The following is a 16387-nucleotide window of genomic DNA, read 5'->3' as shown; positions in this document are numbered from 1 at the left end:
GCATCAACCCTGAACTGGTGATTCGTTTCACATATGACAACATACATGTTTCAATGCCATTCTCCCAAATCATCCCACCCTCACCCTCTTCCACAGAGTCCCATCCACTGACTTTAAAACACGGGACTTTGTTCAGTCGTAGTGGAACTATCATGAGGACACAAAGAACTGGGAAACAACCCTAAACTGCAGAGTCATCGTATTATAGGTAATAGTATTGCTATTGTTTTTTTGAGACTATTATGTGTGGATTGTAAGGTAAAGCAAATGAGTACTGGTGTTGGTGACACTGAAATTTTCAGCCTGGAAAGAGGAAACATGGCTATACAATAGATGAGGTTAAAAAAATCCTGTTATCCTGAATTTGTGTTGGATTTGTATTATTTAACCAGTGTTAACTCATTAAAGTATTTTCTCTTGAAAAAGAAAAGTATATTTTCTTGCTCTGTTCACTGAAAAGGTCTAGAAACAATGACCAAAGCAGTAGCAAAGAGCACCTCTAACACAGTGGCCAGAGGACCATGTTAGATGATAGTACTGAGGCTGGGAGGTAAGGAATCATGAAAATCCAGATTGTGGGAAATTCTATAGGACAAATGATCTAGTTTTATCAACAAATAAATTGGGAGGAAGAGGGAGAGAGGCAGAGAGAGAGAGAAAACTCTAGATTAAAGGAGATTTTAAAGAAATCAATTAATTGCAACACATGGACCATATTATAATCCTGATTTGCTCAAGTGAAAAGTTATCTGTGAAACTTAAACACTGACTGGACACTGAATATAAGAAAATATTGTGAAACGAATCACCAGTTCAGGGTTGATGCATGTTACAGTATGCTCGGGGCTGGTATGCGGGGATGACCCAGAGGGAGGATAAGGGGAGGAGGGAGGTGGGAGGGGGGTTCGGGAGGGGGAACTCATGTACACCCGGGGCGGATTCATGTCAATGTATGGCAAAACCAACCAATATAATATTGTAAAATAATTAGCCTCCAATTAAAAAAAAATGTTCCAGTGGGGAGGAAGGAGGGAACAACATGAAACAAGATTAATAAAATGTTGATTATGATGTTAAAAATAAAGAAAATATTGTTAATTTATTATAGGTAGGATAATGGTATAATGAAAGTGTTAGTTGCTCAGTCATGTCCAACTCTGCGACCCCATGGAGTGTAGCCCGCCAAGCTCCTCTGTCCGTGGGATTCTCCAGGCAAGAATACTGGAGTGGGTAGCCATTCCATTTTCCAGGGAATCTTCCTGACCCAGCCCAGGAATTGAAGCTGGGTCTCCTGAATTGCAGGCAAATTCTTTACCATTTGAGCCACCTTGGCATAATGGAATTAACTCTCACCTGTATTCTTGCCCACCACCCCCATTCCAACACATATACCACTTAGTTTCTAATTTCACCTCATCCTACTCTCCACCAGGGGCTTCCTTGGCGGCTCAGCTGGTAAAGAATCCTCCTGCAATGCGAGAGACCTGGGTTCGATCCCTGGGCTGGGAAGATCTCCTGAAGGAGGGCGTGGCAACCCACTCCAGTATTACCTGAAGAATCCCATGGACAGAGGAGCCAGACGGGCTAAAGTCCATGGGGTTGCAAAGAATTGGACACGACTGAGTGACTAAGCACTACTCTCCACCACACACAGCTCAGCTCAGAGGCCTCCCTGTTGCTCCCTGCATGTATAAATACCAGAGGCACTCCTGCTTCAGAGCCTTTGTTCTGTTACTCTGTGCCTGGATGTTTTCCCCCAGGTATCTGGTCTCCTTTAGGTCTTTCCTAACAAAAGCTTTTCTCAGTTAACCCTTTCCTGACCTTATTGACAAATCAACAAGACATCTTCCCTACATTTCTTATCTCTGATTTTTCTTCATAAAATTTACCACTACGTACCAAACATTCTGGGTCTTCCCAGGTGGCACTAGTGGTAAAGAATCTGCCTGCAATGCTGGAGACATGGGTTGGATCCCTGGGTCAGGAAGACTCCCTAGAGAAGGAAAAGGCTATCAACTCCAGTATTCTTGCCTGGGAAATCCCATGGACAGGGGAGCCTGGCGGGGTACAGTCTATGGGGTCACAGTAGAGTTGGACATCACTTAGGGACTAAACAACAATGAAAACAACGATCATACACGTTACTATCTTCCTCCACTGGAGTATAAGCTTCAAAAAACAAATGCCTATTTTGTACTTCAGTATGGTTCAGTCCTTGGGTCAGAAGATTCCATGGGGAGGAAATGGCAACCCACTCCAGTATTCTTGCCTGGAGAATCCCATGGACAGAGGAGCCTGATGGGCTACAGTCCCTGGGGTCACAAAGAGTCGGACAGGACTGAGTGAGCACTACTATCAGCAGTTCTAGCATGCGGCTTTTCTCAAAAAAATGTTAAATCAACGTGCTTATCTCAACTAACTTGCCAACTCCTTAAAGGCATGTGTATCTTACTTGGCAAAATGTATCCAAGCTCCAGCACACAGGATCAAAAGTTAAATTGTTTCTGAAAGATTAGGAGAGAAATAAGGTGATGGACAGGGAGGCCTGGCGTGCTGTGATTCATGGGGTCGCAGTCGGACACAACTGAGCAACTGAACTGAAGGAGGCAGTTGGTGTTTGCAATACTTTATCCTCACTCTGCACTCTCCATAGGCAATTTCACCCATGTCCACTGTGCTTTTTACTACCCATGTGCAGAAGACAAGCAGGTTAACTTCACCTAGATCCTTCCTCTGAGCTCAAAATCTATACTATATTCAAGTTCATACTTAACACTTTCTGGACCTCAAATTCAGCATGGCCTAAACCTACTTCTTCCACTGTAACCAAACTCAGCAAACACCAGCATCTAAGCCCACTGCATGTCACCCTTGACATTTCTCCCATTCCAATGTCCATCACCAAGCGCCCAAAATTTTATCCTCTGAAAAATCCCTAAATCATCTGCTTGCCCATCTCCTACACCTCACTCTTCTCTACCATCAAGGATTTAGCCATAAGCCTCCTGTATCCTTGCATCCAGTATGTGCTTAGTTGCTCAGTAATATCCAACTCTTTGTGACCCCATGGACTGTAGCCTACCAAGCTCCTCTGTCCCTGGGGATTCTCTAGGCAAGAATACTGGAGTGGGTTGCCATACCCTCCTCCAAAGGATCTTCCCAACCCAGGGATCAAACCCAGGTCTGCAGCACTGCAGGTGTCTGGGCCACCAGGGAAGCCCAAGAATACTGAAGTGGGTAGCCTCTCCCTTCTCCAGGGGATCTTCCCAACCCAGGAATCCAATTGGGGTCTCCTGCATTGCAGGCGGTACCAGCTGAGCTACCAGGGAAGCATCCAATATGACCTCCACTGAAAACTATTCTCCATAAAGCAGCCACTGATCTTTTTCAAAGTGCTAGCTCATTGGATTCTCATTACCCTCTAATTAAAATTCAGCACTTTCCCATGGCTCTCGATTAAAAGGAGGCATCAACTTCTGTCCTACATGGGCTGCTTCTACTGAACTTTCCAGATTCTTCTCATGACCAATCCTTCTATTCCAGATGCATGGTATGCCAACCAGACCCCCAATGTACTGAGAATTTTACCTATGCTGTTCCCTCTGCCTTAAACACCCTTTTCTTTTTATCCAGAGATGATCTGCCTGTTCTAGGTCAACTCAAACACTTCCTCACTTCCTTCCCTTGACCACATCAAGCTCTTTTAAAACCCCTTTGTTACACTTTAATGCAATTTTCCTCACCATGTGGTCAGTTTCCCTCACAATACCAGAAAGCAGGCTGTTTTTACTTCAATGCATCCACCATGCCCAACAAAGCAAGCACACAGTAGGATGTTGGTGGAAAACATGAACAGTTCAAATAGGGCAGAGTTAAGGGAGGAGTGGCTGTGTTAACTTTGGTGAGTACTTAAAGCTCTTAATAGAATGAAAACATTTCACACTCCCAAAACCAATTACACACACATCTATATTCAGTTGAATAGTCAACATCTGGCAACACTATTCTACTGGCAGGATTCACGGCCCATCTAAGTACTTGAGGTACTACCACCACCCTGGGACCAGTAGAAAAGATATGGCTCTAGTTCCTCTCTTCATTAATTCTCATCTACAATTTGGAGTGTTAACCATTCTGCTTAAAGAGCTCTCAAGGGTTGCTTTATTTGGGAGAGTCCACTGAGTTCCAAGAAACAGAAGACCAACATTTTCTGAATTAGTAGGGAGGTTGAGAGATTCCAACTAGTTGAGTGAATTCTGATTATTCAAAGAACATAGGAGCAGATTTAGTGGCTAAGAGTTCAGATTCAAATCCTTCAAAGGTTTTGTTTCTAGTGCCCACAAGGCACCTGGATCATGATCAACAGGCAAACTGGTTAATAGTACCATGCTCAATTCAGACCCTTTATGCTAATTAGGGAAGTGCTCCCCTGAAGCAAAGGGCAGAAGTGATTCAATACTGAGCACTTATGTTTAAGAACAGTTGTAGGCAATCAGGATTTCATTTACACATTGTACAAAGATAGACTGTTGATCAAATCTAAATACTTTATTATATAGTTACACCCAAAATTGTTTTTGCTATATACTTTTAACTTGAGGACATCTGTAAAACCAATACATTAGAGAAATCCTGAAATTCCACTACCTGTAAGCTATTTAAATATTGCTTATACAAAGTATGGGGGTGGGGTGGACAAAAGCTTATTTACAAAACGGAAGTCAGGTGCAGAAAACTTACGATTACCAGGGGATATGGGGGAGAAGGATACACTGGGAGACTGACACTGGCATACACACACTGCTATACATAAAACAGATGAGAGCAGGAAATGGCAACCCACTCCAGTATTCTTGCTTGGAAAATCCCATGGACAGACTGGTGGGTTACAGTCCATGGGTTTGCAAAGAGTTGGACAAAACTGAAGCGGCTTAGCATACATAAAACATATAACCAAAAAACTGCTGTATAGCACAGGGAACTCTACTCAATACTCTGTAATGGTCTATATGACAAAAGAACGAGTGGATATATATGTATAACTCATTCACTTTGCTATATACCTGAAACTAACACAACATTGTAAATCAACTACACTCTAAAAAAATATAAAAAAGTATTAAAGGAAAGCCAACACCATATAAACAGCATACACTTAAATAAAAGATGAATGTTTTACAGAGTAATGTTTTTTATTCACTGATAAGCTAAAGGTCCATTTCAAAAGGTTTCTTTCTTTTGTATGCTTAATTTGTTTTATTAGCAAGCAAAGCCCTATGAAGGATGGCATCATCTAGTCCTCAGACTCAGATTCATCTTCATCTTGACTAATCTGGAAGTAACGAAGCTCATAAGTCTCCTTGTCAGATGCAACCACACGAAGCCAATCACGAAGATTGTTCTTTTTAAGGTATTTCTTGGTAAGGTACTTCAAATACCTTTAAAATAAAAATAAATTTCATTAAATATAATACTTACTACATAAGGCCTATGTAAGATGCACTGTCATATTCATCTTCTGTGTTTCTTCCGTTCCGTTCCGTCGCTCAGTCGTGTCCGACTCTTTGCGACCCCGTGGACTGTAGCCTACCAGGTTTCTCCGTCCATGGGATTCTCCAGGCAAGAATACTGGAGTGGGTTACCGTTTCCTTCTCCAGGGGATGTTCCCGACCCAGGGATCGAACCTGGCTCTCCCGCATTGGAGGCAGATGCTTTAACCTCCGAGCCAAGTTCCCTCTAATTATTTTATTTGTACTAAATATTGAGCAAGGCTGCTAAGGATATAAGGTAGCATTCTCAACCCCAATTACTATCAGTTTATGCCCTACAACAAAACCCTTACTCTCCCCCGCCCCCGCAATAAACTTTATATGCTGGAGACTAATATGAGGCATAGCAGTAATAGTAGCTTCCTCTTCAGTCTTACTGCAACATTAGAATTTTAAAATTAAACAATATGATCTTATTCTTCAAATGTTACATGCTCCACATTCTCTTCACCACCAATCTCCCTAATCTCAATTCCATCTTGGATCAACAAGAGGCAACCTGTCAACAGGTCTGAATCCTATTCACAAGTTCAAGATTATCCAGTCTTGCAACCTGCATATGGCGTAGTCCTTATAAAAAAAGCTTTCAGCATGGCCTGATTTCATTATTCCAATCACTCTCCCTTTACATTTTACAATTCTGAACTCCTACGCATTCCTCAAGCCTCCCTGCCCTTTGCCAATGTTGCTCCCCATTAGCAATCTCATTCTTCTGGCAACACTCAGGTTCTCTGCAAACTCCTGCTATCCCAATCTCTACCTTCAATGCAGCAATTACAATATTGCATTTATAACAGTTATCTGCATGTCCATAAGAACCGTGGGGACAGATTCTTCACCTCCAAATCCCTAGTGATTAATTCACAACCACAGCTACTATGCACCACCACCACAGTCTTTGGCTCATTACTGTATTTCATTTAGATGAAGCTTTCCCTGACCATTTTAAACATCAACTTTCTTTATGCACTTACACACAGCTCTTATCAACTACTTACATTACTGCATTTCATTATCTCTTCTTTTATGCTTAAATTTAAGTTCCTTGGTAGTGGCTACCTAGTGTGCTTGGTTCACTGCTAGGCTATGCAGTAACAAACGGTGCTGTCATTATGAAGTATTAATATTTACTATGTCAAGAAAATTTTAATGAATGAAAACTGGCCACAGGATGAACATTAGAGAAATTTACCTTTGATTGGCTGCTTCTATGAGAAGGTAGGACACTACTCCCGTATTACACAACATACATGTTTCTTCAAACACATTCTAATATTCAAGCACCCAACACTGTTTAAACAAAACACAATGGAAAACACATACCAACCTTTTAGAGAACTGTTTCTCAGAAACGACTATGATTTTATTCTTGAAGCGTTCAATGTGAACGACATTCCCAAGATTTCCAGTTTTTCCATTCACTTTAACCTTCTCCCGCAGAAACTGTTCCTATTTCAAAACAGAAAAAATGCCACACTAGGGAAGAAAACCCTAGATATTCACTAGGGAAGGTACCCTAGGAACAGAGACTAGGTTAAAATCCAAGATTATATAATTCACTATTAGAAATTCTACTAAATGATAAAAACAAGCTGAGTAGAGTGATACTTACAAAATTTCCAGAATCAAAAATTCCATCTTCTACTGGATGAGTAAGATCCAAATTAAACTTCCAGGTTGACTTCTTAGGCTTCTTGTCTTTCTTCTACAGAAAAGTTAATGTAAGTATGGCTCTCTACAACAATTTATTCACATGTAAAATCAAAACCCTGTATCAGTGCAGAGATGTACAATGAGGCTATATATATGCATGAAATGGTGCAAAATTCTACACCTTAAGTTTTTCTAACCTGGGTATGAGTAGGGGAGTACACTCATTAACTTGGTTAAAAACCAAGTTTCATGAAATCCACTGGAAATTTTCCTTGTTCATCATATAAGTGTTTCACAAGTGCAAAATTCAAGAAAGCTCAAAGTACATGGTGACCTATAGTTTCCTTCACCGGAAGATTCCCAAGAATCCTATTTTTCAAATGGAAAAAATTAAGAGACTCAACCTCCTTTCAACAAGTTACTCAGAGCTTGATCAGAACTTCTAATCAAGTCCATTTTTTCCCCTTAAATTATGACTAAGTTCTGTGGGCTTTTATTATTTTCCAAAGGGTACATGTTAATTTCAAATTACCAGGCATGTCTTTACTACTGCCACCCCCAATGCAGGTGGGGAATAAGGTAGCCTACCACTTAGCTGAAGTTCAGCAACAAGCCAGGATGGGATATTCCGCCCACTTACCACTAGAAAACTCAATCCTTAATGCTGTTATGGGTGAGGAAAAGGACTCTAATCTGTTCTGATTTTTTAAAAAACATTCGTGTCAAAAAATTTTATCCAAACTTTGAAACAATCGATCGTTTTTCCAGTAGTCACATATAGATGTGATAGCTGGACTATAAAGAAAGCTGAGCGCTGAAGAATTGATGCTTTTTAACTGTGGTGCTGGAGAAAATTCTTTATAGAGTCTCTTGGACTGTAAGATCTAACCAATCAATCCTAAAGGAAATCAGTCCTGAATATTCATGCTGAAGCTCCATTACTCTGGCAACCTGATGAGAACTGACTCACTGGAAAAGACCCTGATGCTGAAAGTACTCAAGGCAGAAGGGAACAACAGAGGATGAGATGGTTGGATGGAACCACGGACTCGAAGGACATGAGTCTGAGCAATCTCTTGGAGTTAGTGACGACAGGGAAGCCTGGCATGCAGCAGTCCATGGAGTCGCAAAGAGCAGGACACGACTGAGCGACTTAACTGAAACTGGTAGAAGAGAATACTAGGAGTTGGACTTGACTGGGCAATTTATAACTCTGAATATCAATTGGGTTTAGAAATGCAGTTTTACCCTAACATTTCAAACGCTCTTTGGATGGCTTTAAAGCTCTTTAACCGGCTTTAGGAACTGGTCCCGTTTTTAAGTAAGTAAAAACTGTGAAAAAAGCCACTTTTACATTCGACTAAGAGTTCTGGCTTTCACCATTTAAAAAACTTGTTATCGAGAGATAATGAAGAAACTTCTTCCCTAACTTAAAAGTTCTCTGAAACTTCTGCAACCGCGTCTATCCCGGAAGTTGAGTGCCTCAGCTCTCTCCCTCCGCCTGGCAAAGTCATTAGACCTACCGCATTAGCCACCGTCGCTTCCTAGTGGAAACAAACAGGGTATCAACAGCGTTATCAGGCGCGAGATAAAGAAAAAAAAAAAAGTAATGGCCCAAAGGCTGTCCCACTAGCCCCGTTCACCGTCCTGCCTCTTCGTTCCCTGCGCTGCCACGACCAACCATCGTAAGCCAATTCGGGCCTACCTCGAAATCCACAAGACCGCATGGCAGTCCACAGGCGTAAGAAAAAAAAACCCTCCCAATCTTAACGTTCTGCTTGTGTTCCTAACCCAAGTCTCCATTTTTACCCTTCCTCTGCCTAAAATTAGACGATCTCAACTCGCCAGCTACAAAACTCATCTACAACGGGCGAAAATCAGTTCACTCCCGGCAACAGCACGAACACTCACCGGCGCCATCTTGAAGGCTTGCCGCGCGGTGAGAGGGAAAGGGGCGGCCGGCCGCACCTATTTATACCAAAGCGTGCTGCGTCACGCGCCGAGTACGTAAGATCGCCGTCTCTCTGAAGGGGACTTGGGAGGAGCGCGGAGGCCAGTAACCCAGGAAACCAGAGGGTGACTCGGAGGGCTGGAGGCGGTCAGTTTACTAGGGAGCGCCGGCCCGCGGGTAGGAGAAACCATTCACGATACAGCGCTGGAGACTGCAAATGCTGGTTGACCGCACTGGTGTCTGCGGTTACTTTCTGGGAGACCGCTCAAGCTGCACACACCCGAGGGATGTAGGAGACGTTTTTCACTAATCGCCTGGGTCTTTCGTCCAAATCAGGGCAAGGCAGTGTCTCAGGTTCCTTTGGGATCTCCTGTCTTATATTGCAATTATAATCCTCTAGCAAAAAAGTTATTTCTATATATATGCTTTGTCTCTAAGTCGTTTTCTAAATGACTGTTGAGGGAAATCAGTGTTTTGGGGAGCCAAAACTAGGTTCTTGAGGGTAAAAAGAACATCTTTTAAGAGAAAAATGTGTTGTGCTCACGTATTCACACATTGTGTGTAATTTATTATATTTTATTCTATTTATAGGTTTTAGAGTTAATCCTGGGCTTCCCTGGTAGCTCCGCTGGCAAAGAACCCGCCTGTAATGAAGGAGACGTCGGTTCGACTCCTGAGTGGGGAAGATACCCTGAAGAAGGGATAGGCTACCCACTGCAGTACATTTGGGTTTCCCTGGTGGCTGAGATGGTAAAGAATCTGCCCGCAGTGCGGGAGACATGGGTTCGATCCCTGGGTTGGGAAGATCTCCTGGAGGAGGGCATGGCAACCCACTCCAGTCTTCTGCCTGGAGAATTCCCGTGGACCGAGTTGCCTGACAGACTACAGTCCATGGGCTCTGAAAGAGTCGGAAAGGACTGAGGGACTAAGCACAGCACACAACACAGAGTTAATCCTAGGACTTCTGACTCCATCCGCAATGCCTCCCAGTAAACATTCGAGGAATATTTTCAGTTCAGTTCAGTCGCTCAGTCGTGTCCAACTCTTTGCGACCCCGTGGACTGCAGCACACCAGGCCTCCCTGTCCATTGCCAACTCCCAGAATTTACTCAAACTCATGTCCATTGAGTAGGTGATGCCATCGAAAGAATATTTTGCTGGACTCTAACTACTAAAATGTACAAGACACAAGAGGATGGATATGTGATTGTGACATACTTGACGAGAAAAGAAAAAAAATAGTTTCTGCGCTTTGAAGGATTCTGAGTTTATGTTGTTTCAGAAATGTGGAATGCCTCTCAGCGTTCTGCAGTATTTTTGTTTGTTGAGGTGAAACTGTCATGCAAGGGGATGGGGTGGGCAAGTGTAGAGGCTGGGGTGGATTTTTGTTAATTTGGAGAGCGACCCTAGAAGGGGATAGCTGTGTATGTTCTTGGTGAAAATGATTAGTAATAGAGCTATGTTTAATGAAGCATACAACGTGTAGATTCTAAATAGAAGTGCTGACTTCCTAGAAGAAATTCATTTCAACTTTTTATGCTTGTTTGCTTCAGGAACCACTGTAATTTTATTTATTTTATAAACATTAAGGAAAAAGAAGAACAGTTGGCATTTTCTCCTCCAGGGTTGCCCAGGCTGAAAAGTAGAAATGATCCTTGTACTGTTGATATTAAGAAAATAAGCCATTAATTGAGGCACTTATTACTTTATTGCTTGTTTTTGGCAATCTTGCATGCAATGACCAAAAAAAAAAAAAAAAATCCATTTGTATAAAGTGGATATCAAAAACAATATATTTTTGAAAATAACTAGTAATCCCAAGATAATTAAATAGAAACTATAACAGAAAAAAATCTTTTAATTATGAAAAAAAACTTAAGGAAAATATTAACCAGAAATGAGAGATAGTAAGATTAAATATTATAAATAACCAAATTTTAAACACAGATTCTCTCTCTCCATTATACACATAGTATATGTACATACATTGCCTATCAACACCCTACAAATATTTTTTATTTTGACAATAGATTCTAAAACATATGAAATAATAGGTGTCTAAAAAGAGCCAAGATAATTTAGAACAATGAAGGGAAGTTGTCTTTTCTGCTATTCAAATATAGATACTATAATATGTGATAGATATATTTCTAATATAACCTTCAATCATTGGATCTATAATAGTGCCTGAATAGAGCAGTAAAGTATTGAACAATATGGCAGGTTAGATTCACAGGGACACCCTCCCATATGAAGCCACATTTAAAAACTCGATAAAATATAGTTATCAATAATTTCTAATGTATGGTTAAGTTGGTGAAAAAGCTAAAGATTTTTTGGAGGCAGAAATGACCAGTCTTCATGCTCATAACAATTTAGAGCTAGAATTAGTTCTGCTCAAATGGTATGAGAGCTAGAATTAGTTCTGCTCAAATGGTATGAGACAGCTCCAGCCCAAAAAGACAGTTTAAAAGTGTGCTTGGCTTGATAGTACCAGGCAGAAGCAAATACAAATAGCTATCTTCAATATATTTAAAAGCTAAGACTATTTAAGATATGATAAAAGAAACAGGGACAATTGAAATTGGCCAGGAATTTTCTAAAACCAAGAACAAAATAGAACTTCTAAAAATTAAAAACAAAATCTTTCATTAGGAAGAGTGGATGAGTTAAACAGGAGAGTGGACAACTGCAGAGAAATTCAGTGAATGGGAAATTACTTAAAATGCAACATAGACAAGCAAAGAGAAAATGTAAAAAGGTAGGTTAAGAGACAAAGATGTCGGAGTAAGAATGTTCTAGTTATGTCAAATGGGAGATCTAGAAGGTCAGTAACATCCCCTGGAGAAGGAAATGGCAGCACACACCAGTATTCTTGTTTGAGAAAATCCCATGGACAGAGGAGCCTGGCAGACGACAGCATGGGGTTGCAAAGTCGGACATGACATAGCAACTAAGCACACACACACGCACAGAAGGGTACAATAGAGAAAATGGGGGTAAGGCAAAATTTAGAGAAATAATGGCTAAATTCTTAGATTCAGGAAGCCTCAAGCAGAATAATTGAAAAGAAATGCATACCTAAACACATTGTAGTGAAACTTCAAAACACAAACACACACTTATTTCCAAAGCATCCAGAAAGAAAAACCAAAATGTTTATTAACAGGAGATATATTAACAGCTGATTTCACATCAGCAACAATGAAAGCCAGGAGAAGAGAATTATTATCTTCAAAGTACTAAGGGAAAAAAAAAAAAAAATGGAGAAGGGCATGGCAACCCACTCCAGTATTCTTGCCTGGAGAATTCCATGGACAGAGGAGCCTGGTGGGCTACAGGCCATGGGGTTGCAAAGAGTTGGACACGACTGAGAAACTGACACATACACAAGAGAAAATAGCTGTCTGCCTAGAACTAAAAAGTTTAAAACTACCTTTCAAGAGTAAAGATGCATTTAAGATATTTTTAACAAAACAAAATTTGATATTAACAACAGACCCCTAGTAAAGGAATTCTGCAAAATATACTTTGGGATAAAGGAAAATAATCCTAGAAAGAAGGGCTATCTGCCAAAAGAAGTAGTGAGCAAAGAAAAGGTCTAAGATGTGAGTAAATCTAAACAAGCACCTACTGCATATAAAAAAAGTTTATTTTGTGGGTCTGTTGTGCTAGTAATGTACTGTTTCTTGATCTTGGGAGTGGTTACATAAAGTGTGTGTGGTTTGTGAAAATTCAGGCTCAGTAGTTGTGGCCCAGGGGCTTAATTGCTCTACAGCATTTGGGATCTTCCCAGACCAGGGCTCAAACCTGTATCTCCTGCACTGGCAGGTGGATTCGTTACCACTGAGCAACCAGGGAAGCCCTCAGTGTATGTTTAGAAAAACCAAAGTTATTTTAAAATTATTTTTAACAATTTGCAGTTTCAGAAGTAAGATTTTATTGCTATACAGTGCCAAAAGAATTCTGAATAATTAATCAACCTTTAAAATAATAACAAGTATCTGTTTTCATTGCTTAATTTTATTACTTGTCATTTTTATCTTAGTCATTCACGTATTTGTGTCCATTTAGATTATTTCCATTTTTTCACTACTATAAGCAATGCTTTGAGAAACTTTTAAAGAACAAAATTATTTGGAGAAGGAAATGGCAACCCACTCCAGTGTTCTTGCCTGGAGAATCCCAGGGACAGGGGAGCCTGGTGGGCTGCCGTCTATGGGGTCGCACAGAGTCGGACATGACTGAAGCGACTTAGCAGCAGCAGCATGCTGAAATAAATGGCTCATGAAGGAAATATAAAGAAGTAATAAAGATAATGCATAAAAATATCTAAAATCACACCTTCTTAAAATAGCTATTTAATCCTTTGGAACATGCATGTTTATGAATGTGTATTTATATATCTATATCATTTAGATTATACAAGTAATTTTATACATTTGTAAATATTAGTTGGTCCAATACATATTTTTTTGAAATTTAAAAAACTTTATAAAGTATTTCAAACTTAAGATTGTAAAAATATTTCAAAACACAATGTATACATATATAAATACATGAAAATCTGGTAAAGAATATATAAATATATATGTGTCTATATATCCTTTATCTAGACTTTTACCTACTATTAGCATTTTGTTCCATTTATTGTTTTTTATCTACAATATATCTATATATCTATAAATCTGTTTATTGTATCTGGATTTTCAGTCATAGTTGAAAGGAAGCCAAGTTATAGAGAAATTCACCCATATCTTCTAGGACTTGTAGAGTTTATTGTTTCCATTTGGACCACTGCTTCATTTGGAGTTTATTCTTATGTGTGTTGTATGGAATTCATTTATTTTTCCAAGTGTTTTTTTTCCAACTGTCCCAGCACAATTTAGCTAAATAAATATTTGCCCAGTGGTTTGCAATACTACTTTTATCAAATACAGAATTTCTGTATATATATTTGGGTCTATTTTGAGACTTCATATTTGACTCTTTTGTTCTTTTATTTGCCAGTACCTCACTCTTTTCATTATAGAGTCTTTGTGTGTGTGTGTGTTAAGTTGCTTCAGTCCATGTCCGACTCCTTGCAACCCTGTGGACTGTAGCTTTCCAGGATCCTTTGTCTAGGGCATTCTCTATGACAAGGATACTGGAGTGGGTTGCCATGCCCTCCTCCAGGGGATCTTCCCGACCCAGGGATTGAACCCAGGTCTCTTATGTCTGCTGCTTTGGCAGGTGGGTTCTTTACCACTGGTACCACCTCTGAAACCCCATAGAGACTTCATGCTGCTGCTAAGTCACTTCAGTTGTGTCCGACTCTGTGTGACCCCATAGACGGAAGCCCACCAGGCTCCCCCATTCCTGGGATTCTCCAGGCAAGAACACTGGAGTGGGTTGCCATTTCCTTCTCCAATGTGTGAAAGTGAAAAGTGAAAGTGAAGTTGCCCAGTCGTGTCCGACCCTTAGCGACCCCACGGACTACAGCCTACCAGGCTCCTCCATCCGTGGGATTTTCTAGGCAAGAGTACTGGAGTGGTTTGCCATTGCCTTCTCTGAGAGACTTCATAGTAAGTTTTAATTTCTGTAGTGCTAGTCCCGACTTATAGTTCTTTTCAGTATTTTTCTAGCTATTTCTAGCTCTTTTCAGTATTTTTCTAGCTATTTCTTGTTTATATTTCCACATGAACTTTTTAGCAACTTGCTTAGCTCCATAAAAAAGCTTGTGGTTTGAGGGGGCTGCATTAAGTTTATAAATTAAGTAGAGCTAGCATCTCAATGGGGAGAAGGTAATGACACCCCACTCCAGTACTCTTGCCTGGGAAATCCTATGGACAGAAGCCTCGTAGGCTACAGTCCATGGGGTCGCTAAGAGTTGGACACGACTGAGTGACTTCACTTTCACTTTTCACTTTCATGCATTGGAGAAGGAAATGGCAACCCACTCCAGTGTTCTTGCCTGGAGAATCCCAGGGACCGGGGAGCCTGGTGGGCTGCCGTCTATGGGGTCACACAGAGTCGGAGACTGAAGCAACTTAGCAGCAGCATCTCAATAGTGTTGAGCTATCAGCTAAGAACAAGGAATATCTTTCCACCTGTTTAAGTCAGATTTGTGTCTTTCAGTAGTATTTTATAGTTCATATATATTTTGAAAAATTTTTTGTATGTTTCTTCATTGTATTTTATCTTTTTGCTGCTACTGTAAATAAGGTCTTCCTTCCATTATATATCTTCTAATGGTTATTATTTTTGCACATAAAAGCTGTTGTATGTTAATCTTATATCCTTCTACTTTGATGAATAATTCTATTGAGTTAGCTTTATCATTGATTATCTGGGATTTTCCAGGTATTCTATCAGATCATCTAAAAATAGGAAAGCTTCTTCTCTTACAATTCTAATGTGTCTTAACTGTTTTCTGTCGTGCAGTAGTATTGGCTGATACTTCCAGAACAATATAATAGCTGTCAAGATAGTGGGCATTCTTGTCTATTTCTTGACCTTACTGAGAATGCCTTCAGTGGTTTTCCATTAGGTAAATGGCTAGCTTTTACCACACATGTAATGTTATATATACCATGTTATCATATGTAAATGGAGATATATTTATGGTAAATATTCATCCATCTTTTTTTCTTTCAAAGAGTTTTTTTTTCCACCAAGTTCAGGTGAAATAATTTGGTTTCAGAGATCCCAGATAATCTCTGCTGAACTTTGGTCCCAACTTTGGCGGCACTGGTCTGATCTTGCAGTTAGTAAAACCTAGTTACCTTTTTAAAAATGGCCCACTTGGGTTGTTACAGAAACCTACCTCTGCTTCATGTAAACAAGTTGTGGGGGGAAATTATATTTATTGCACATGGAACATAGCACTAGTAACACAAATAAGGAATTTTTCTATAATTTCACGAACCTGACACAGCTACCATTTTAGAGAGATGTTTTGAGGATGGGTTTTGTTTTATCCAAAGTTTTTTTTCAGCATCTATGGAGAAAATAATATAACCTTTCTCTTTAGACTCATTAATATAGTGAATACTATTAAGAGAGATTTCCTAAGATATTAATCTATTTCCTTGGGAGTGAATTGATAGATTTCATAATTGATTTATTTTTGCATCTCTGATGTAAACTCCATGTGGGTGTGGGTATCATTTTCTTCATGTGTGGTTTGACTCTATTCACTACTAGTATAGTATATTAAGATATTTGCATGAGTATGTATATTTATTTTTGTTAT

The 16387-nt window shown here is 40.0% G+C and overlaps 1 protein-coding gene across 1 annotated transcript; it reads right to left on the bottom strand.

The window, feature by feature from the left end:
• Nucleotides 1-5171: 5171 nt before the first annotated feature.
• Nucleotides 5172-9176, bottom strand: RPL22L1 (ribosomal protein L22 like 1). The gene is made up of 4 exons (XM_055410024.2): nucleotides 9114-9176; nucleotides 7162-7254; nucleotides 6877-6998; nucleotides 5172-5438 (listed from the first exon to the last, which is right to left on the bottom strand). Exons 1-4 carry the CDS (start codon nucleotides 9120-9122, stop codon nucleotides 5294-5296), a joined length of 369 nt encoding a protein of 122 aa, XP_055265999.1. The 5' UTR covers nucleotides 9123-9176; the 3' UTR covers nucleotides 5172-5293.
• Between the last annotated feature and the right edge of the window lie 7211 nt (nucleotides 9177-16387).

Source organism: Moschus berezovskii, chromosome 1 (genome assembly GCF_049115385.1).
Source record: "Moschus berezovskii isolate FMDL1 chromosome 1, NW_MosBer_1.0, whole genome shotgun sequence".
Taxonomy (NCBI): domain Eukaryota; kingdom Metazoa; phylum Chordata; class Mammalia; order Artiodactyla; family Moschidae; genus Moschus; species Moschus berezovskii.
This window is presented reverse-complemented; position numbering and strand designations above follow the sequence as displayed.

What these genes read in the sequence shown, in the direction of transcription:
- RPL22L1 (XM_055410024.2), bottom strand. An exon ending in TTTTTGATTCTGGAAATTTT is followed by an intron (nt 6,999 to 7,161) that starts GTAAGTATCACT and finishes GTTTTGAAATAG; the next exon opens with GAACAGTTTCTGCGGGAGAA. An exon ending in GAGAAACAGTTCTCTAAAAG is followed by an intron (nt 5,439 to 6,876) that starts GTTGGTATGTGT and finishes TTTATTTTAAAG; the next exon opens with GTATTTGAAGTACCTTACCA.